General features: G+C 36.1%; 2 protein-coding genes across 2 annotated transcripts; both read left to right on the top strand.

Moving 5' to 3' along the window:
• The first annotated feature begins 337 nt into the window (after nucleotides 1-337).
• LOC103415127 (coiled-coil domain-containing protein SCD2-like) lies at nucleotides 338-6,505 on the top strand. The gene is made up of 17 exons (XM_070812466.1): nucleotides 338-937; nucleotides 1,286-1,455; nucleotides 1,564-1,639; nucleotides 1,812-1,853; nucleotides 1,997-2,059; nucleotides 2,957-3,006; nucleotides 3,085-3,112; nucleotides 3,204-3,278; nucleotides 3,382-3,492; nucleotides 3,572-3,632; nucleotides 3,905-4,021; nucleotides 4,173-4,291; nucleotides 4,403-4,472; nucleotides 4,984-5,025; nucleotides 5,653-5,693; nucleotides 5,784-5,910; nucleotides 6,131-6,505. The coding sequence occupies exons 1-17, from the start codon at nucleotides 572-574 to the stop codon at nucleotides 6,259-6,261; spliced, it is 1,689 nt and encodes a 562-aa protein (XP_070668567.1). The 5' UTR covers nucleotides 338-571; the 3' UTR covers nucleotides 6,262-6,505.
• Nucleotides 6,506-11,742: 5,237 nt separating this feature from the next.
• LOC103454948 (serine carboxypeptidase-like 45) lies at nucleotides 11,743-16,311 on the top strand. Its single transcript, XM_070812465.1, has 10 exons — nucleotides 11,743-12,194; nucleotides 12,420-12,521; nucleotides 12,671-12,766; nucleotides 14,433-14,525; nucleotides 14,625-14,704; nucleotides 14,799-15,080; nucleotides 15,282-15,406; nucleotides 15,513-15,605; nucleotides 15,685-15,802; nucleotides 15,927-16,311. The coding sequence occupies exons 1-10, from the start codon at nucleotides 11,927-11,929 to the stop codon at nucleotides 16,074-16,076; spliced, it is 1,407 nt and encodes a 468-aa protein (XP_070668566.1). The 5' UTR covers nucleotides 11,743-11,926; the 3' UTR covers nucleotides 16,077-16,311.
• The last annotated feature ends 16 nt before the right edge of the window (nucleotides 16,312-16,327 follow it).

Raw genomic sequence — 16,327 nt, 5'->3', positions numbered from 1 at the left:
ATCTGAGGCATATTTGTGACTTGACTTCTCTCTTTCATGTTGGTTGGTGTGGTTGGATAAATAAATCTTAATTATTTAGTCATAACAACTCATTGTACAAAGCTTTCTCCGCACGAAAACGTCAACGTTTCATGAACCTCGTCTCGTCCCAACGTTAGTCCTTTGCCCCGGAGCAAAAAGTCTACGTGTCCGAAATCGCCGACGAATAAATCATAATCCGAAATATCTGGCATCGGCCGCCACCAAAGTTTCGGGCCCACGCCTCCTCATTTGACACGTCAAGACCGGCTTCCACTCATCCTCTCCCGCGAAACGTGCATCGACGTCAATTAAACGCACAAACGCCGCCGTTTTGCTCTAAGCACGGAGCAATACGCATTTCAATCCCACACAACCTGTCGCTGACCCCGGAACTCAAAGGGAAACACACCTTCCCCTATTTCTCTCGTCTCCCTCAGTCCACCCCCCGATTTTCCTTCGATTTTCTCGAGAAAATCTAACTTCGAGAAAATTTTCTCGAGAAAATATCAGCTTTCATTTCACAGCAATACACACACATACACATAAATAGATGGATCGGAGGAGACCTGCGAGTCCGGGGTACTCGCGCCAGTGGAGCGGAGGATCGAGCAGCGCAGGCTCTTCTCCGGCGATGTCCCCGGCGCACCCTCACTCCCGACTTAATCCGTCGGCCACCGGAATCTCCACCATCAAGCGAAATCAAAACTTCGCCGCTAAAGCCGCTGCTCAGCGGCTAGCTCAGGTCATGGCTTCTCAGTCCACCGGCGACGACGAAGACGACGACGACGATCTCGGTTTCCAATTCGCTCAGCCGCGTCATGCACCGTCTTCTCTGACCGGAAATGGTTTTACTAATGGCGCAAAGCCTCTTCCGGCGATTCCGGTTACTCGGCCTAATAGATCTCCGTCTCCTGCGGTAATTCAGAATCTACGCTGATAAATACGTGATCTGAATTAAGTGGAATTGAAGTTTTTATTTATTTATTTAGTTTAATTTCGTTAATGCTGTTTTAAGATCTGAATTGTGCTTAGTTCGTTGTGTTTAGATTGAGTAGGAGCTTAATTTTATAGAGATTTTAGTTAAATTCGAGTCGAATTGAACTCAAATTATTTTTCCTGCTAGATTTTTGTTATTGCCTTGTTCTTAATTAGTGTTAAGTTAATTATTTTGACTTTTAGTTAAGTTAACTTTCTATTAGTAAGCTTGTAAGAGGATTTGCATGTGGTGATCTTATGGCTGATTGAATTCTGGTATTTTAATTAGTTAGGTAGGAACTTTGTAGAGCATACAACATCGGTTCGTTCCACATCAGCAGGGAGACCCTCTATATCAGTTCGTTCAGCGGCAGTGGTGCCACCGCCGAGCAAACCCTCGCTTAGAACTCCAGTAGCCATACCTCCAATTGATCCTCCTACTAGGAATAGAGATAAAAGGCAAGTTCCAAAGATATCTATTTCTCATTTGCATTGTTGTAGCTAGTTGATGTTATCAAAGTTTAGGAAGTATGTGTAGCTAATATATTTAATTTGTTACCGGGACAGGTTTACGCCAGATATTGGACAGTTAAACCCCAAGGCCCCAGGAGATGAGCGTGAGGCTTCTGCACTTCGTGATGAAGTATGTCATTTTCGTCCCTCAAATTCTGTCTTCATAACAGACGCTGATAACCTTTACCTGTATTTAAGGATACGCTTTATCACAACAATTGAATTTAAGATTGGTATTTGCGGAACCTTAAGTGTCGGTTTTTATGGAATAGTCTTGAAACTAACATGTACTGTAATTGCAGCTTGATATGCTACAAGAAGATAATGAGATTATACTCGAGAAGGTGTGCTCTTATACATTCTAATACACCCAAGCTTATGTAAATACTCAACATCATAATACAGACATACATTCATAACCACGCACGCACAGAACATGACTCATTATATTCTATTTGTGAAATTTATGCCTAAATATGCATTACAGCTTCGCCTTGCTGAAGAAAAACATGTGCAAGCAGAGGCCAGAGCAAAGGAACTTGAGAAACAGGTCAATCCTTTTATTCATATTTGATTTAACTGTATAGCTTGTAAATCAGAAATGTTGCCCTTTAAAAATCAGATGTTTCCTTTTATCATGCCTTATATGTTCCTCTACACTGTGTTTGGATGAGAAAATTTAAGATTATTAAGGAATTCTAAAATGACAGAATTTTATTTTCTAGAATTTGTGAATTTTCTTGTTGGGTTAATTTAAAAGAACAATGGAATTTGATATGGAATTTAACGTGTGTATAAAAAATGTGGTGGTGGTGGTGGTGGTGGGGGTGATGATGTGGGTGGTGATGGCAGCAGTGGTGATGGCGGTGGTTGGTGGCAGCGGCAGTGGTGGGGGCCACAACAGTAGGTGGTGGTGGCAGGAGCCGCAATGGTGGTGATGATGGTGGGTGGGTGGTGGTGGTGGTGGGTGGTGGTGACATGTGGTGGTGGTGTCAACTCATAAAAAAAAAAAAAAGGTCGTACCCAGTGCACAAGGCTCCCGCTTTACGCAGGGTCTGGGAGAGGTGGTGTCAACTCATGGTTGAGCTTTTTTTTAATTTTTTATTTTTAGACTCTAAATCATAAAAATTTGGAAATGACACCTATTTACATGGAATTTAAACTTGGGAATTGGAGGTCCCAAATTCCAAGTTTTTTTTCCACACGGAAATTTAAAATTTCAATGTTTAATACCATTTAGTGGGATAAGGCTTTGTTGTTGTATTTGTTGTTGTATGAATCAAAACAAAGTAATTGGTGCATGTCAATTTATAAATTTTGTCTATTGTCCAAATTGCAAGTTTATTTTCCTCATCCAAACATAGTGTTATGGTTTTGACAATATTAGCTTAAGTTTGCTACAAAGAAGGTAGCAGTGCTGATTCAGCTGTTTTTATGTTCAATACAGGTTGCTAATCTGGGTGAAGGTGTAAGCATGGAAGCCAAATTGTTGAGCAGGTAATGTTGAGTTGTTTTGCATCTGTTCTGCTATTATTTAATATCCTGGTTGTGATTATTTAAATGATTCTTCTGCAGGAAGGAAGCAGCTTTGCGTTCAAGAGAGGTAAGTTGGGAGGGTAAATTATAGATTGAAACTTGTTCTGTTAAAAATGATGTAGTGGCTATCTTTAGACTAAAAATTATTGATTGTTCAGGCTGCTCTTCTTGCTGCCAAGCAAAACAAGGATGGGAAAGAGGAGGAAATTGCAACTCTTCGTTCAGAAATTGAGGTATTTTCTTTAGATCTTATATTGAGGTATATTCTTTAGATCTTAATCATGTGTTTCTGATTTATGTGATAGCTTCATGAGTTTATTCTCTTGTTAAAATCAGAATTTAAAAGACGGGGCTGAAGCAGCAGTTGAACAGCTTCGAGAAGCAGAATCTGAAGCAAGGACTCTTCGTACAAAGACACAACGAATGATTTTAACTCAAGAAGAGATGGTTTGTCTGCTGAAACTCGATTGAGATTTATTTTTAGCTGTTCATACTCTTAAGTTTTATTTTCGTATCCATCTTTTAGGAGGAAGTTGTTTTGAAGAGATGTTGGCTTGCTCGTTACTGGGGTTTAGCTGTGCAACATGGTATTCTATTTCCTACCATCTTCTCCTTCCTGAATGAGGATATAAATTGCATGCCTAAATCTGATATCTCAGCTTGCTGAGGAATTTTGCACTTTATTTGGAGATTTGGTTAGTTTCAAAATTGTCTATTCCATCATAGTCATAACATCAAGAAAGTGTGTGGTGAAGTGTGTTTTTACATGTGTATATGTGAATATGGATTTGAATGAATCAAGTTGTGGATTTATAATTAGTTAGATTTTGCTTTATTTGATGTTTTCTTTTGTGCTTAGGCATATGTGCAGATATAGCAGTGTCAAAGCATGAGCACTGGTCGTCATTAGCTCCTCTTCCATTTGAAGTTGTCATTTCTGCTGGACAAAAGGCAAAGGAGGAATCTTGGGGAAAGAGTTAGTTTATTCTGATTTTGTTATCAGCCGACCCCACTTAGTGGGAAAAGGCTTTGTTGTTGTTGTTGTATTCTGATTTTGTTATCCTGTCTAATTTGGTTTTTCATTTGATGCACTCAGTTAAACTTTTGTACTGTATGATGTGTACCAGGTGGTGATGATCCAGATAGAAGTAAGCTGGCTCGGGATTTAACCGACCTTACCGGCGAAGGAAATATTGAGAGTATGCTTTCAGTGGAAATGGGAATGAGGGAATTATCTTCTCTAAAGGTCGATTCCTAATCCTTGACATATAAATCTTTGTATTCTTCTTTAAAACAATATATACTTTATATATTATCTGGCTTTCAACTTCTAATTTCTGCACTGCATTTCTTTTAGGTTGAGGATGCTGTTGCGATTGCATTGGCCAAACATAGACGTCCTAATTCCGTTCGGCAGTCCATTTTAGGTATTTTTCTTTATTGTCTCATGTTATTCTAGAGTTCTTTTTTCTCCCCCTTTCTGGGGCAAAAGTGAACTTGATTATTGCATGATCTTATCCTTCCATTCTTTTCACGCTTGGTTGTCTATTTTCGATGTGAAAATATTTGTCGAACTGTATGTTTTCTTCATACGGTAGCTCGAAGATGTTATGGAGAAAATGGATTTAATTAGTTAACTCCTTTTCTCATAGTCATATGCCCTGTACTTCATTCTTTTCATATTCTTGATTTTAAACTATAACCATTTCTTGGCAGTATAATTAATTTGTCGTGATTCTGATTATGGTATTTTGGTAAACTATTCTGATAGTTACATCCATATGCTTAATAGTTCAAATGCTGTTTGGCACAACAATTTTATTCTTGCTTTCAAACTCTTTCATATTGGCTATCGTACAGTTGTCCAAGGGTTTTTCAGGACCGGAGCAGAAAGAATCTCATAAAAAATGCTTACCTTACTTTTCATTTGAATTTCAGATTCCAAATCACCTGGCGACCCTAAGTTCATGGAGGCATTTGGTAAGAGAGAGATTTTGATCTGCTGCACAATGTATCTTCATATCTATTATTTATGCTGAAATTAAGGAATCTCAACGCGCACAAATCTTAATCATACAAGAAAATATTTGTATTACTATTTCTCAAAGCCTCCATCTTTCGTGATGACTTTTCTTGTCACTTATGATTAGTATAAGTTTGGCCATTTTGTTTTAGGTGGGGTTAGGTGAAGGCATGTGATTGACTAGAAAGGGTGACCTCGACTCTATGTCGAAATTTTTTAATCAAACCTTTTTGTTTCCTGAGTTTAATTTTGGTACAAGGAATATTGGGGAAAGTTTACTAGTAACAGAAAAAAAAAATTGCATGTGAGAAAGGTTTATCATATTATGAGACCCTTTATATTCTTCACCCTCCCCCTGCCCAAAAGCAATCACACGTTTTTGACCTAAAAAAGTGAACACACGGTGTGTTTTGGGGAATATCCAAGACCAAGTGAGTAGTTCAAAACTTACCTGCTTAAAGTTAAGTCATCTGATAGAATCACAGTTATATAGTATTTTATGTAGTATTACACACCCAGTTTATAGATAGATTTAAACTGATGGCATTGACCTTTATTACTATCCCGTCTTTCTTTTCTTGCAGATCTTAGTGATGAGGAAATTGAAGATATTTCTTTCAAAGTGGTCAGTTGGTTTACCCCCTTGAATATCCCATATATGCTCTCGTTCTGCTATCATGCTGACGTTTGTTTGAATACTCCATTGACATCGTAGGCTTGGCTGACTTACTTTTGGAGAAGAGCTAAAGAACATGGTGTGGAAGACGATATCGCAGACGACCGGCTTCAGCTATGGATAAGCCGCAGTGCACAGACACCAACTTGCCACGATGCCGTGGATGGTAAGCTTTCGTCATTAACAAATATCAACTCATTCTTATTACTGATGGGCTATCAATGAATTCGTTACTTGAGTTGCTAAAATAATGCCATGACCTTGATCGGAATTAAACGGAGAAATAGAAATACGTAGATAGGGAACCTTGTTCGTGTTGCGAATTCTGTTGTTTCTATCTAATGTTGTTGCTGTAAATGAACGTATAAGTGCTTAACTTGTGGCAGTGGAGCGGGGTTTATATGAGCTGAGGAAGCTGGGGATAGAACAGCAACTTTGGGAAGCATCTCGTAAGGAAATCGATCAGCCCGTCTCAGCTTACAAATCTGCTGCATCAGATTTTGATCCCTCTTCGTGATAGCATATTTTGATCCCTCGTCGTGATGGACTGCAGATTTTGGTCCCTCTTCGTGATAGACGCCGCCTTCAGATTGTTTGTTATGCCAATTCTTTTTTCTTTTTATACTTTTCACATAAAGTTCTTGTCCAAACTGCTCTCTCGCGCATAAGCACTAGAGTTCCCTGTATAATTAAACTGAGTTGGGATTGTGGTACGCATATCATTCCATTTTTTCTATGTAATCAAATTCACATTTTTTTTTCTTGCGAGGGTTTGTGAATCGAGAGTCATTTCTCCTCCTCTGCTCTTGTTTATATGGATAGAAAATCGCAATTGTTTTTGTCCTAACTATATTTTCAGTTTCAGAGGATCTACCGGTGCCAACCATCTTTGTATGGATTGTTAGCGTCAGTCGCTCACGACTCAATTTTATTGGTTGACATGGATTGCGCACGTGCTGGTTGACGATTGCATTCTCCGCTTCATATGCAGTATGCAAGATTATCTTTATAATTATGTGGCCCAACATTACGTTGATAATGGCCATGTTGTGCAGATTGTATCGTGATGGGGAGGAGTCAGGAGTGAGCTCATAATCTGTAACTTAGGTTCAGCATATAAATTCAAGTTTTCGTCACAACAGCAGTTTGAACTGTGGTGCGTATGGCCGATCCACATGGGAACCATGGAGTCCCACGACCCACCGGAGCCTACGAAACACAAGTGAAGGTCTGTCGAGTGCCCTCCGAATGTTTGGTGTGAGGCACTGTCGAGAAGACTAGGCAAGGGGTTTCGGCAGGGGCACTTAGCAACACTTAGCAGTTGACATGCGCAAAATCATGGCTCGCATACAATAATAGGTCCACCAAGTGCTTAACAAAATGCTTTTAAAAATTTTGCGCCTTTACACTGTGACCCCTCAAAGTTATAACCTAGATGCTTGGAGCACTAGTGTTGTGTTTGGGTCGGTAACGTACTAGTTCGAAGACCCAAACTACCACTCCGAGACAGTAACGTACTTGTTGAACGATGTTAAAAATTTGTGTTAGCACGGAGTGCTATGAAAAAACACTGAATTCCTCTGAGTAAATAACAAAATCTTCCTAAAAAGAAGGGGAAAAGGCAATCGCCAAACAGAAAACAACAAGCATCTCCTGTCAAAGCTATCATGCTTTACAGCGCCCCTAAATTGGGAAGAGAATTCTCTCTCCTTCCCTCCCGTCTTACTTGAACGATTACAGTTAAATTACGTCAACATTTTATTTTGATTTTTTTATAGACAATAAGATAAAAAATAATATGTGAGAGGAGGAGAGGGAAAGGGATGGAAATAGGAGGAGAGAGAATTTTACTCCCCTAAATTGAGGAACATGATATATATATATATATGGTAGACAAAAAGAAGCAAGTCATAAGCTAGCTTCTCTTCAAGTTCAAGTCAACCTGCTCTATGGACACAAGTTGTGAATTGTGGCACTTACTAATGCCCTTAAAACAAGGAACTCAATAATATTTTCCTTTTTTTGACAAATTTTTTATTTTATTTTATTATTATTATCAAGCTATTTAAATATAGAAAAGTTGATGAGCTTTTCTCCACTACGTATATAAAAACTATAAATTTCATCAAAATGGGTTAACATAGGATGTGGAGATCTTAAGAATTCTTACGTTCTAACTGTTTATCATACATTGTGTGTAGTCAATTTTCATTAAATATTATTTGTGTTTAATTTTATATAAAATAAATAAATAATTTCTAATCACACGATATACAATAAATAACTAAAATGTGAAAATCTCTAAAATCCCAATAATTTGGATACGATGAAATCCAAATCCGTTAACATACATAAAAGAAAGTGGAAGAATAAAAGGTGAAAACTTTGCTTGCATGCCAGAAGTTTATAAAAATATATAAACTCTACTCTGACACATTTTCCAACAGTGATGCTCCTAACCACTTCCCATTCTGCAAACTTTTTTTTTTTTTAATCCTTTTTTTCCTTAATATTTCTAGACAAACTTCAAAACTATGGTATCATGGAACAAATTAGAACATATCAAAGAATTTCAATATTTTTATGAAAGGATACAATCGAATTACCTTTTCACAATTTATTTTTAATTTCTATTCACAGAGAAGCGGAGATTCGAATCTAAAGTTTATTTTGATATCAGAAACAACCAAGGATGGAGGTAGCTAAGGCCTACTAAGAGCAACTGCCCCAACTAAAGTTCTGTGGAGGCAAAAAAAATAGGGAATTTTAACGAAAAGCACCCAGTACTGTTCACTTTAACGAAACCACATTTTTACACTAAAAAGTCAATCCTGATACTATTCACTTTACCCTTTATTTTGTCCTTATCATTAAAACTCAAAGTTTTCAAGCCCTTTTCATTAGTTTTCCTAAAAAAATAAGGATGCTTACAGAATTAGAATTTATCATATTTATGTACTTTAGTTAGAATTTTTAAATAATACATATAATAAGCTATCATTGTGAAAAAAAAATGTCAGAAAGTTCGCTTAATGAAATTTGATAAGAAAAGAAAAGCAATGGAATTATAGAAAAAAATTCTACCATCGTGAATTTTTTTTCCTCAAGTTTAGAGGTTAAGAAGGCCTTCCCCGCTAAAAAAAAGTTTATGGCTCCGTTCCTGGAAACAACCATTAACCTAAGAGCTAATTGATAATGTTGAGCGTTTGTTAGATGCCAAAATTATGACCTTAAAAATCAGAGACCAGGGGTTGAAGCAATGATGAAAAAGACCATCCATATTCATGAAATATATATATCTTGGGACCATGTTTCTGCCATAACCAAAGCATGGGATATATGAATGTGATTTGTCTATTCATACCATATGGCCCAGTGATGGAATCTACTTGGATATCAAATGCAATGACTTTATGATGAAGATTTTATCTTATGCTTAAACATCATAAGTGAATATCCAGGTTAAAGATGAACATTCAGAACAACCATCCATTATTTCGTCGATTGTGGTTACTTCATTTAGTCTTTTACTTTATCGGAAGAGATGTTAAAAGAATATTATAGATGATCGATGTTAAATTAGAAAGAAAAAAATGCAATTGTTTGTAAATTCGAGTTCGTTTTGTACCCTTTTTGTTCCTGATAAACCAAGGAGGTGTCACCCTGAAGTGTTGATCCTCTCCTTCATGGTCGAGGGTGAACACTTGCATCATGTGACTCCACTAGAGAGCTAATCTCGTAAGATGTTTCATTTAGAATAAAATGGGAAGCTGACTAAAAGGATCGACTTACAATCTTAAATGTTAAACCAATCAAAGTCAAATACTAACAGTATTGCTAAGTTAAAATTATATTGGGTTAAATGGGCAGTGGCACGTGTCAAGTAGAGGAGGTTAAATGGGTGTACTCACAAAATTGCTACGTTAAATTGGGTTTACCTCGTACTTAATGTTTGAAATGTCATATGAACTTATACAGATTTTTTAATTTGCCATGTGTCATATCAACTTTTCGAAATCGTTAATTTGTCATCTCATCCTAACACCGTTAAATTTTCCATTCAAAGTACTTGCACATGATATGTATTTAGAGTTATTATGGACATTTGACCTCATTTTTATTTCATTGTTTGCCAAGAGCAATAACTTTGTAAAAACAATGTAAGTTTGATGATTACCATTATTTTAGAGGACAACTATACTTCAGTAACATATGAGATATTATATATTTTGAGCACTAAGCTGTTAGAGAGAAACTCGACCATAATTATATCATGTCATTCTACTAAATTTCCTTTTTGTTTTAGAATAACAAATATTATTCCATTGCATAGTCATTTTCATTTTGTAGTTTGTAGAAACTCCAAATTTTTGTTTCGTTGAAGGCAACTTTTTAGAAGGCGATGGAGAGTTAAAATGTCCTAAATAATCTCAAACACAAATCGTGTACAAGACACACGATTTATTTTGGATAAAAAACTTGACAGTTTAGTGTCAACAAAGACACCCTTTTAACTACTACCACCTTTTAGATTTAAAAATGCAAAAGGTGATGTTTTTATAACCTCGTATGACCATTTTTCTCAGTGGTCATTGGGTGAGATGCAAAATCATTTGTTAGAAACGCCACGCACAGCAATGTGTTTTTTTCTTTTCTTTTAACAATTGAGTTTTAGAGAAGGAAAGGAAGCAGATCGGGTCCCATTAGAATTTAGAAGCAAAATTACTTGTTTGTGAAGCTCTATGATGGGGAACATGTGGTGTCTCTGTGGACCTGCATCCTTGTGAGTGTTCAATTCATATAAAATACGAAAAGAAAATGACAACATTACCAAAAGTTGAATACATCATTATTATAACAAAACACTTTTTAACAAACTCTTTTGCAGATAAATACATAAAGATAATGTTTGAGAGCTCTTGCTGATAAGTATCCACTCAAACTATAGCATTTGTGAACTAACTATCACGTAACTCAGCGATATTTCTCTTCACAATTTCATTTTAAATTCGACCATGATTTGGTTAACTTCAAATCTGACCACTCCCAATTTATAAGTTGTATCTGTGGAACAAAGTATTGGAATAGTTCTGGGTGCGAGTTTTCGTTGCAGAAGTTCCCAACTAAATTAATAGTATAATCATTCAAAATAAGAGTTCGATGTGAGATATGCTTCAATAAGACAGTCAGTGTCCTATATCAACTTTCAAATATTCTCTAAATTAGAAAACTAGATATGGGATTTTACTTGTAGATCAACAAAAGTCATAAAAAATCAAGCCAATTTTTTGGGAAAACCAAAAAGAAACTACAAACCTCTCATGCTTCATGATGCTGTCAAAGAAATATATTCATATCAGAAAATTGCAGAAAAAAAATTGAGCTTAAGAAAAAAAAAATTATATATATATATATATATAATGCTATTTTCCACACATTTTTCTGAGATGGAAAGTAATCTCCTGTAAAGCCACTTTCCATGGATCATGCTCAAGACTGTTTAAGTTGAAAAGGAAGAAGAATATTGCAGAAACAACAAAACTGAAATTTCTGAGAATTAATTCAGAGCTCTTGTAATGCAAAGGCCATAGATTCCATCATGCTCTCTTCGATTTTCAAAAGACCAAATAAGTACAGACCGGACTCACTCTCTACAGTCAAGTCATTCTGTCTCTCACACATCTCTTTCATCACCATTTTCAGGCCTGGAATCTAAAAGCTAGGAAGGTAATCATAATATAAAACAAGGTATGGCATTACACATGTAGGTCACGCCAGTTGGCACGTCCGTCCTCTTACATTTGAGTTTCAGTCATTACATTTGAGTTTCAGTCACGGTCTTTTAGATTAGAGTAGTTTAGAATCACGGAAATTGTTGTAATAGTATCTCAAATCAATAACATATTATTACATGAGAAAATTAAAATGCATGACAATAGGTGATTGATTTGGAATACTGTCACAATAACATTATAGTAGGCTAAGCACACATTATCGTGACTGAATCAAAACGTTTGACAATACGCGGTGGACTTGAAAATACAACTGCAAAGTCTACAATGGCATTGGTTTAGGTAAGTTTATCTCCATCTATATAGTGCCCCCACTCTCACCCTCATGCCCTCCACTAACATTTAAACACCTCTCGCTCTCTCTCTCTCTCTCTCTCTACTTCTAAAACAATGTGTCCTTCTGAGACATGGAAGGCCATGTCAATGGCTGCAGCAATTTTTCTTCAGCTCTGCTCTTCCATGGAGGCTGTTGAGTCCTCTTCTCATCACCATCCTGATCACAAGATAACCAGCCTTCCTGGACAACCCCGTGTCGGATTCCAACATTTTTCGGGTTACATTACCGTGGACGATCACAATCACAAAGCTCTTTTTTACTACTTTGCTGAAGCCGAAATCACTCCAGCTTCAAAGCCTTTGGTCCTCTGGTTGAATGGAGGTCAGTAACTAATTACTCCCCTTTACTTCCTTCAATGTGAATATAATTTACAATGCGGTTCCTAAATGTTTTTTACTTGACAGAGTTATATTCTAAATTACTCTAATGTATGTGCGGGATTCAAACTTGAGTGAAAAGAGCTGGCACACTGCCCTGATTAACTGGCCTAACTCACATATGTAATGCAGTTCCTTAAATGTTGGGTTAAACTTTGTTTTCATGTAGGACCCGGTTGCTCTTCTCTTGGGGTAGGAGCATTCTCTGAGAATGGACCTTTTAGACCAGATGGTGAGGTTCTGGTTAGAAATGAGTACAGCTGGAATAGAGGTAATGAACAGTTTTAGTTTCCGCTCTCCGAGCTCAATTCTCCCTTCCCCAATATCGCTTGTATATTAAAAAGAATGATGCTCGGTGTGGCTAAGCTGCATGACTTGGAAATTAACACATTCATAATTTTGGCATTTGATATAATGCAGAGGCAAATATGTTGTATTTAGAGACACCAGTTGGAGTGGGATTCTCTTATGCTAAAACAAGCTCCTCCTATATAGCAGTGGATGATGAGGCAACAGGTATATTGTCCATGTTCTATCACTTCCTATAATATCTGTTCATGCTTTTGTTTCTTTCCTTCTGCTTTTCTCCTTTTGAAAATTTGTTTTTCCTAGTGGACTGCATTAAAGTTGGTTAGGCTTTTCAAGAAGTGACATTTTAAACTGTAATTCTTTTGGTGAGGGTTCTAAAAATTCGTGAATCGTGTTCGTTGTCAAATACTGTTTATATTTAATTTTAAATAAAAATATTTAAAATGAGGGATACTTTGGATTCGGTCCCTAATCCTTAACATTCTTTAACTAAAACCTTAATAGTATTCAAAGTTTGATCAAAGTCCCTTGACTTTGTATACCTCATTATATTACAATTAATATTTATATTTTTATAGTTTTGACATTAATTATTTGATATTTTATGAGATTTATAATTCTATAAATTTAAAATTCTTCGTTATAATACTATTATAAAAGGTTACAATAAAAAAATTCAAACATTTTGATTGAATAAATGGATAAAAACTATGTAAAAATAAGAAATAATAAATGGCAAAAGAATGTATCCATAGTGTTAAAAAAATTGGTACATTTCACATATAACAAAGTGGTACATTAATAAAAAAGAATGAGTACGTTATAAATAAATTAGGGTACAGATAAAAGATTTAAAAAATTATGAGTACAAATGAATTTTTAAAAAATATAGGCGCTAAAATAAATTAATACATGGGTACAAAATAAAACTAAAAAGAAAAAACTACAAATTTAAAAAAAAAAAATGTTGCAAATTAAAAGTGGGTACAAACTAAAAATATAAATACATTATACAAAGTTTAGGCATAAAACATAAATATACCATATGTAATTTTTCTATCATTGATTAAATATACAATGTCACGTGACAGTATACACATGGGTACAAACACAAATAAAACTTTAAAAAATATGGGCACAAAAAGAAACTATTATATGGGTACAAATTAAAAATGAAAAAAAATTTGGTACAAACTAAAAATTAAAATATATGATAAAAAATTTAGCCATAAATATAAATATACTAATTGTAACATTTTTAACACTAAAGGAATATATTTAAAAATAAAAATATTTTATTATTCAAATAATTAATTATGTTATTAATACCCAAGGACCTTGATCAAAAATTGAAAATGAATAGGATTTTAATCAATGGAGTAACAAAAAGATTGATGTAAACCTAATTTCTCCTTAAAATAATTTCTAACCGTACGATGTAGGATGAACGGATAAGATTGACGAATCCCCGGGATCCTCACAAAGAGGATCCGGCGAGGATCCGGATTCTGTTTTCAGTAGTGAGTCTACTAGGTAATTCAACTTTTTAAACTATCTTCACCATTCGATTTTTTAGAGTCATTCTTCACAATGCATTTTCTGGACTACTCATTAGTCCCGAACTATTGAAGAAAATTTGCAACTCCCCCGTGAAGAAGAGATTTTGTCGTGCAGCCAAAATATATCATATCACATGATATGGGAGATAGAGGGAAGAGATTTTGCCTTTTGCCCCCAAGAGCTCAAAACTCTTAAGCTGCAAGTCTCTAGTATTAGCAAGCTCTTTTCATTTTTTTCCTTTTTATGTTTCTTTGTTCCTAATTCATAATTTAGAACCTATGATATTTTGTGTTTCTGCATTTGACTTCTCAAGCGAGGGACAATCTTGTATTCTTGCAACGCTGGTTCAACAAGTTCCCCCAGTACAAGCACAGGGATTTGTTTCTAACAGGAGAAAGTTATGCAGGTACTCTAAATATCCATCGCCGAGAGTCGTTTTCAATTTCCTGTTGCATCCTCTTTCTTATTGTTATTTTCTTCTTTTTATGCTTATTATTAATTCCAGGTCACTACATCCCTCAACTTGCAAAGCTTATGATTGAAATCAACAGAAAGGAAAAGTTGTTCAGTCTAAAAGGAATTGCTGTGAGTAGAAGCACTTCTACTGGAAGTTTAAAACCAACATTCGTCATTCAGAAAGTTGAATCAGCTAATATATGGATATTTTCTCTTACTGCAGCTGGGAAATCCTGTTCTAGAATTTGCCACGGACTTTAATTCGAGAGCGGAGTTCTTCTGGTCTCACGGGCTAATATCCGATTCAACATATAACATGTTCACTTCTGTCTGTAACTATTCGCGCTATGTGAGCGAGTACTACAGAGACTCGCTGTCGCCTGTTTGCTCAAGGGTTATGAGCCAAGTGAGCAAAGAAACAAGTAAATTTGTGGACAAGTATGATGTAACCCTAGATGTCTGCATTTCATCTGTGCTCTCACAATCCAAGGTTATAAGCCCCAATGTAAGCCTAATTCTCTTCCTTTTAACTTTTTGTTACACCCATTATCTCCGCCAGCACATTCCATTTTTCTAGCTTTTGGAATGAATAAATCATAGGATATTAAGGACCATCAATAAACAGGAGCGCACGGAGATCATTTCCATATTTTTCTGAAATTTTTTTCTCATTACACATCTAAGTCTTCTCATTATGTGACTGCAGCAAATGACTGAGAGGATAGATGTGTGTGTTGAAGACAAAACTGTGAATTATTTGAACCGGAAAGATGTGCAAAAGGCTCTCCATGCGCGGCTTGTTGGAGTTCGGAGATGGGATGTTTGCAGCAAGTAAATTCTTTTTACTTGAGATTAAAGAAAAAGCTGATGTGGGAATTCTAAACAAATACAATTTCTGCAGCTACTAATAGAAATTTCATACTTTTGCTGCATATAGCATTTTGGACTACCAAGTGCTCAACTTGGAAATACCTACAATCGCACTAGTCAGATCGCTTGTGAAGCAAGGAATCCCAGTCTTGGTGTACAGGTAACTATATTTCAGTCTCACATGATATATGGATACCTCTAGCTGCTACGAAACTAATTCATAAAAAAATTCAATTCAGTGGAGATCAGGATTCTGTAATTCCATTAACGGGAAGCCGAAGGTTGGTATATAGATTGGCAATGGAGTTAGGATTGAACACCACTGTCCCTTATCGAGTTTGGTTCGAAGGAAAGCAGGTATTATGTTGCAATGCTTATACCCACCCTTTTTTGTGCCATTCTAAGAGGTTATTTGTTACAAAAAATGAGCAACGGAAATCGGGTTTTATACTTTTATACGATTTCTTCTTGTTCCGTCCAGGTTGGTGGGTGGACTCAAGTTTACGGAAACATTCTCTCATTTGCCACCATCAGAGGTGCCTCCCATGAAGCTCCATTCTCACAGCCTGAGAGATCACTGAGGCTGTTTAAGTCATTTCTGGCAGGCAGGCCTCTGCCTGAAGTTTTCTGATATAATTGTTAGGTCCATGGTGTTTGAGTTTGAATACATCTTTCAACTGCAAAAAGAATGGAGGGAGATTTTGTGTGTGTGTGTTTGTGGATTTTGTAAATGTGATGACTGTTTGGGTTGGAAATTTTTTGTAAAAAGGTGTCATGGGAAAGCTGAGAGGCTTTTTCCTTTACCTGTTTTGATTGAATCATTTAGATTGAAGGAAAACTAATGAAAATAGAGTTTTTCGTTAAAATGAACAGTATCGGGAG

The sequence above is a fragment of the Malus domestica genome, chromosome 14, assembly GCF_042453785.1.
Source record: "Malus domestica chromosome 14, GDT2T_hap1".
NCBI classification, from domain to species: domain Eukaryota; kingdom Viridiplantae; phylum Streptophyta; class Magnoliopsida; order Rosales; family Rosaceae; genus Malus; species Malus domestica.
Note: the sequence above shows the minus strand (reverse complement) of the source record. Positions and strands in the feature narration are given on the sequence as shown.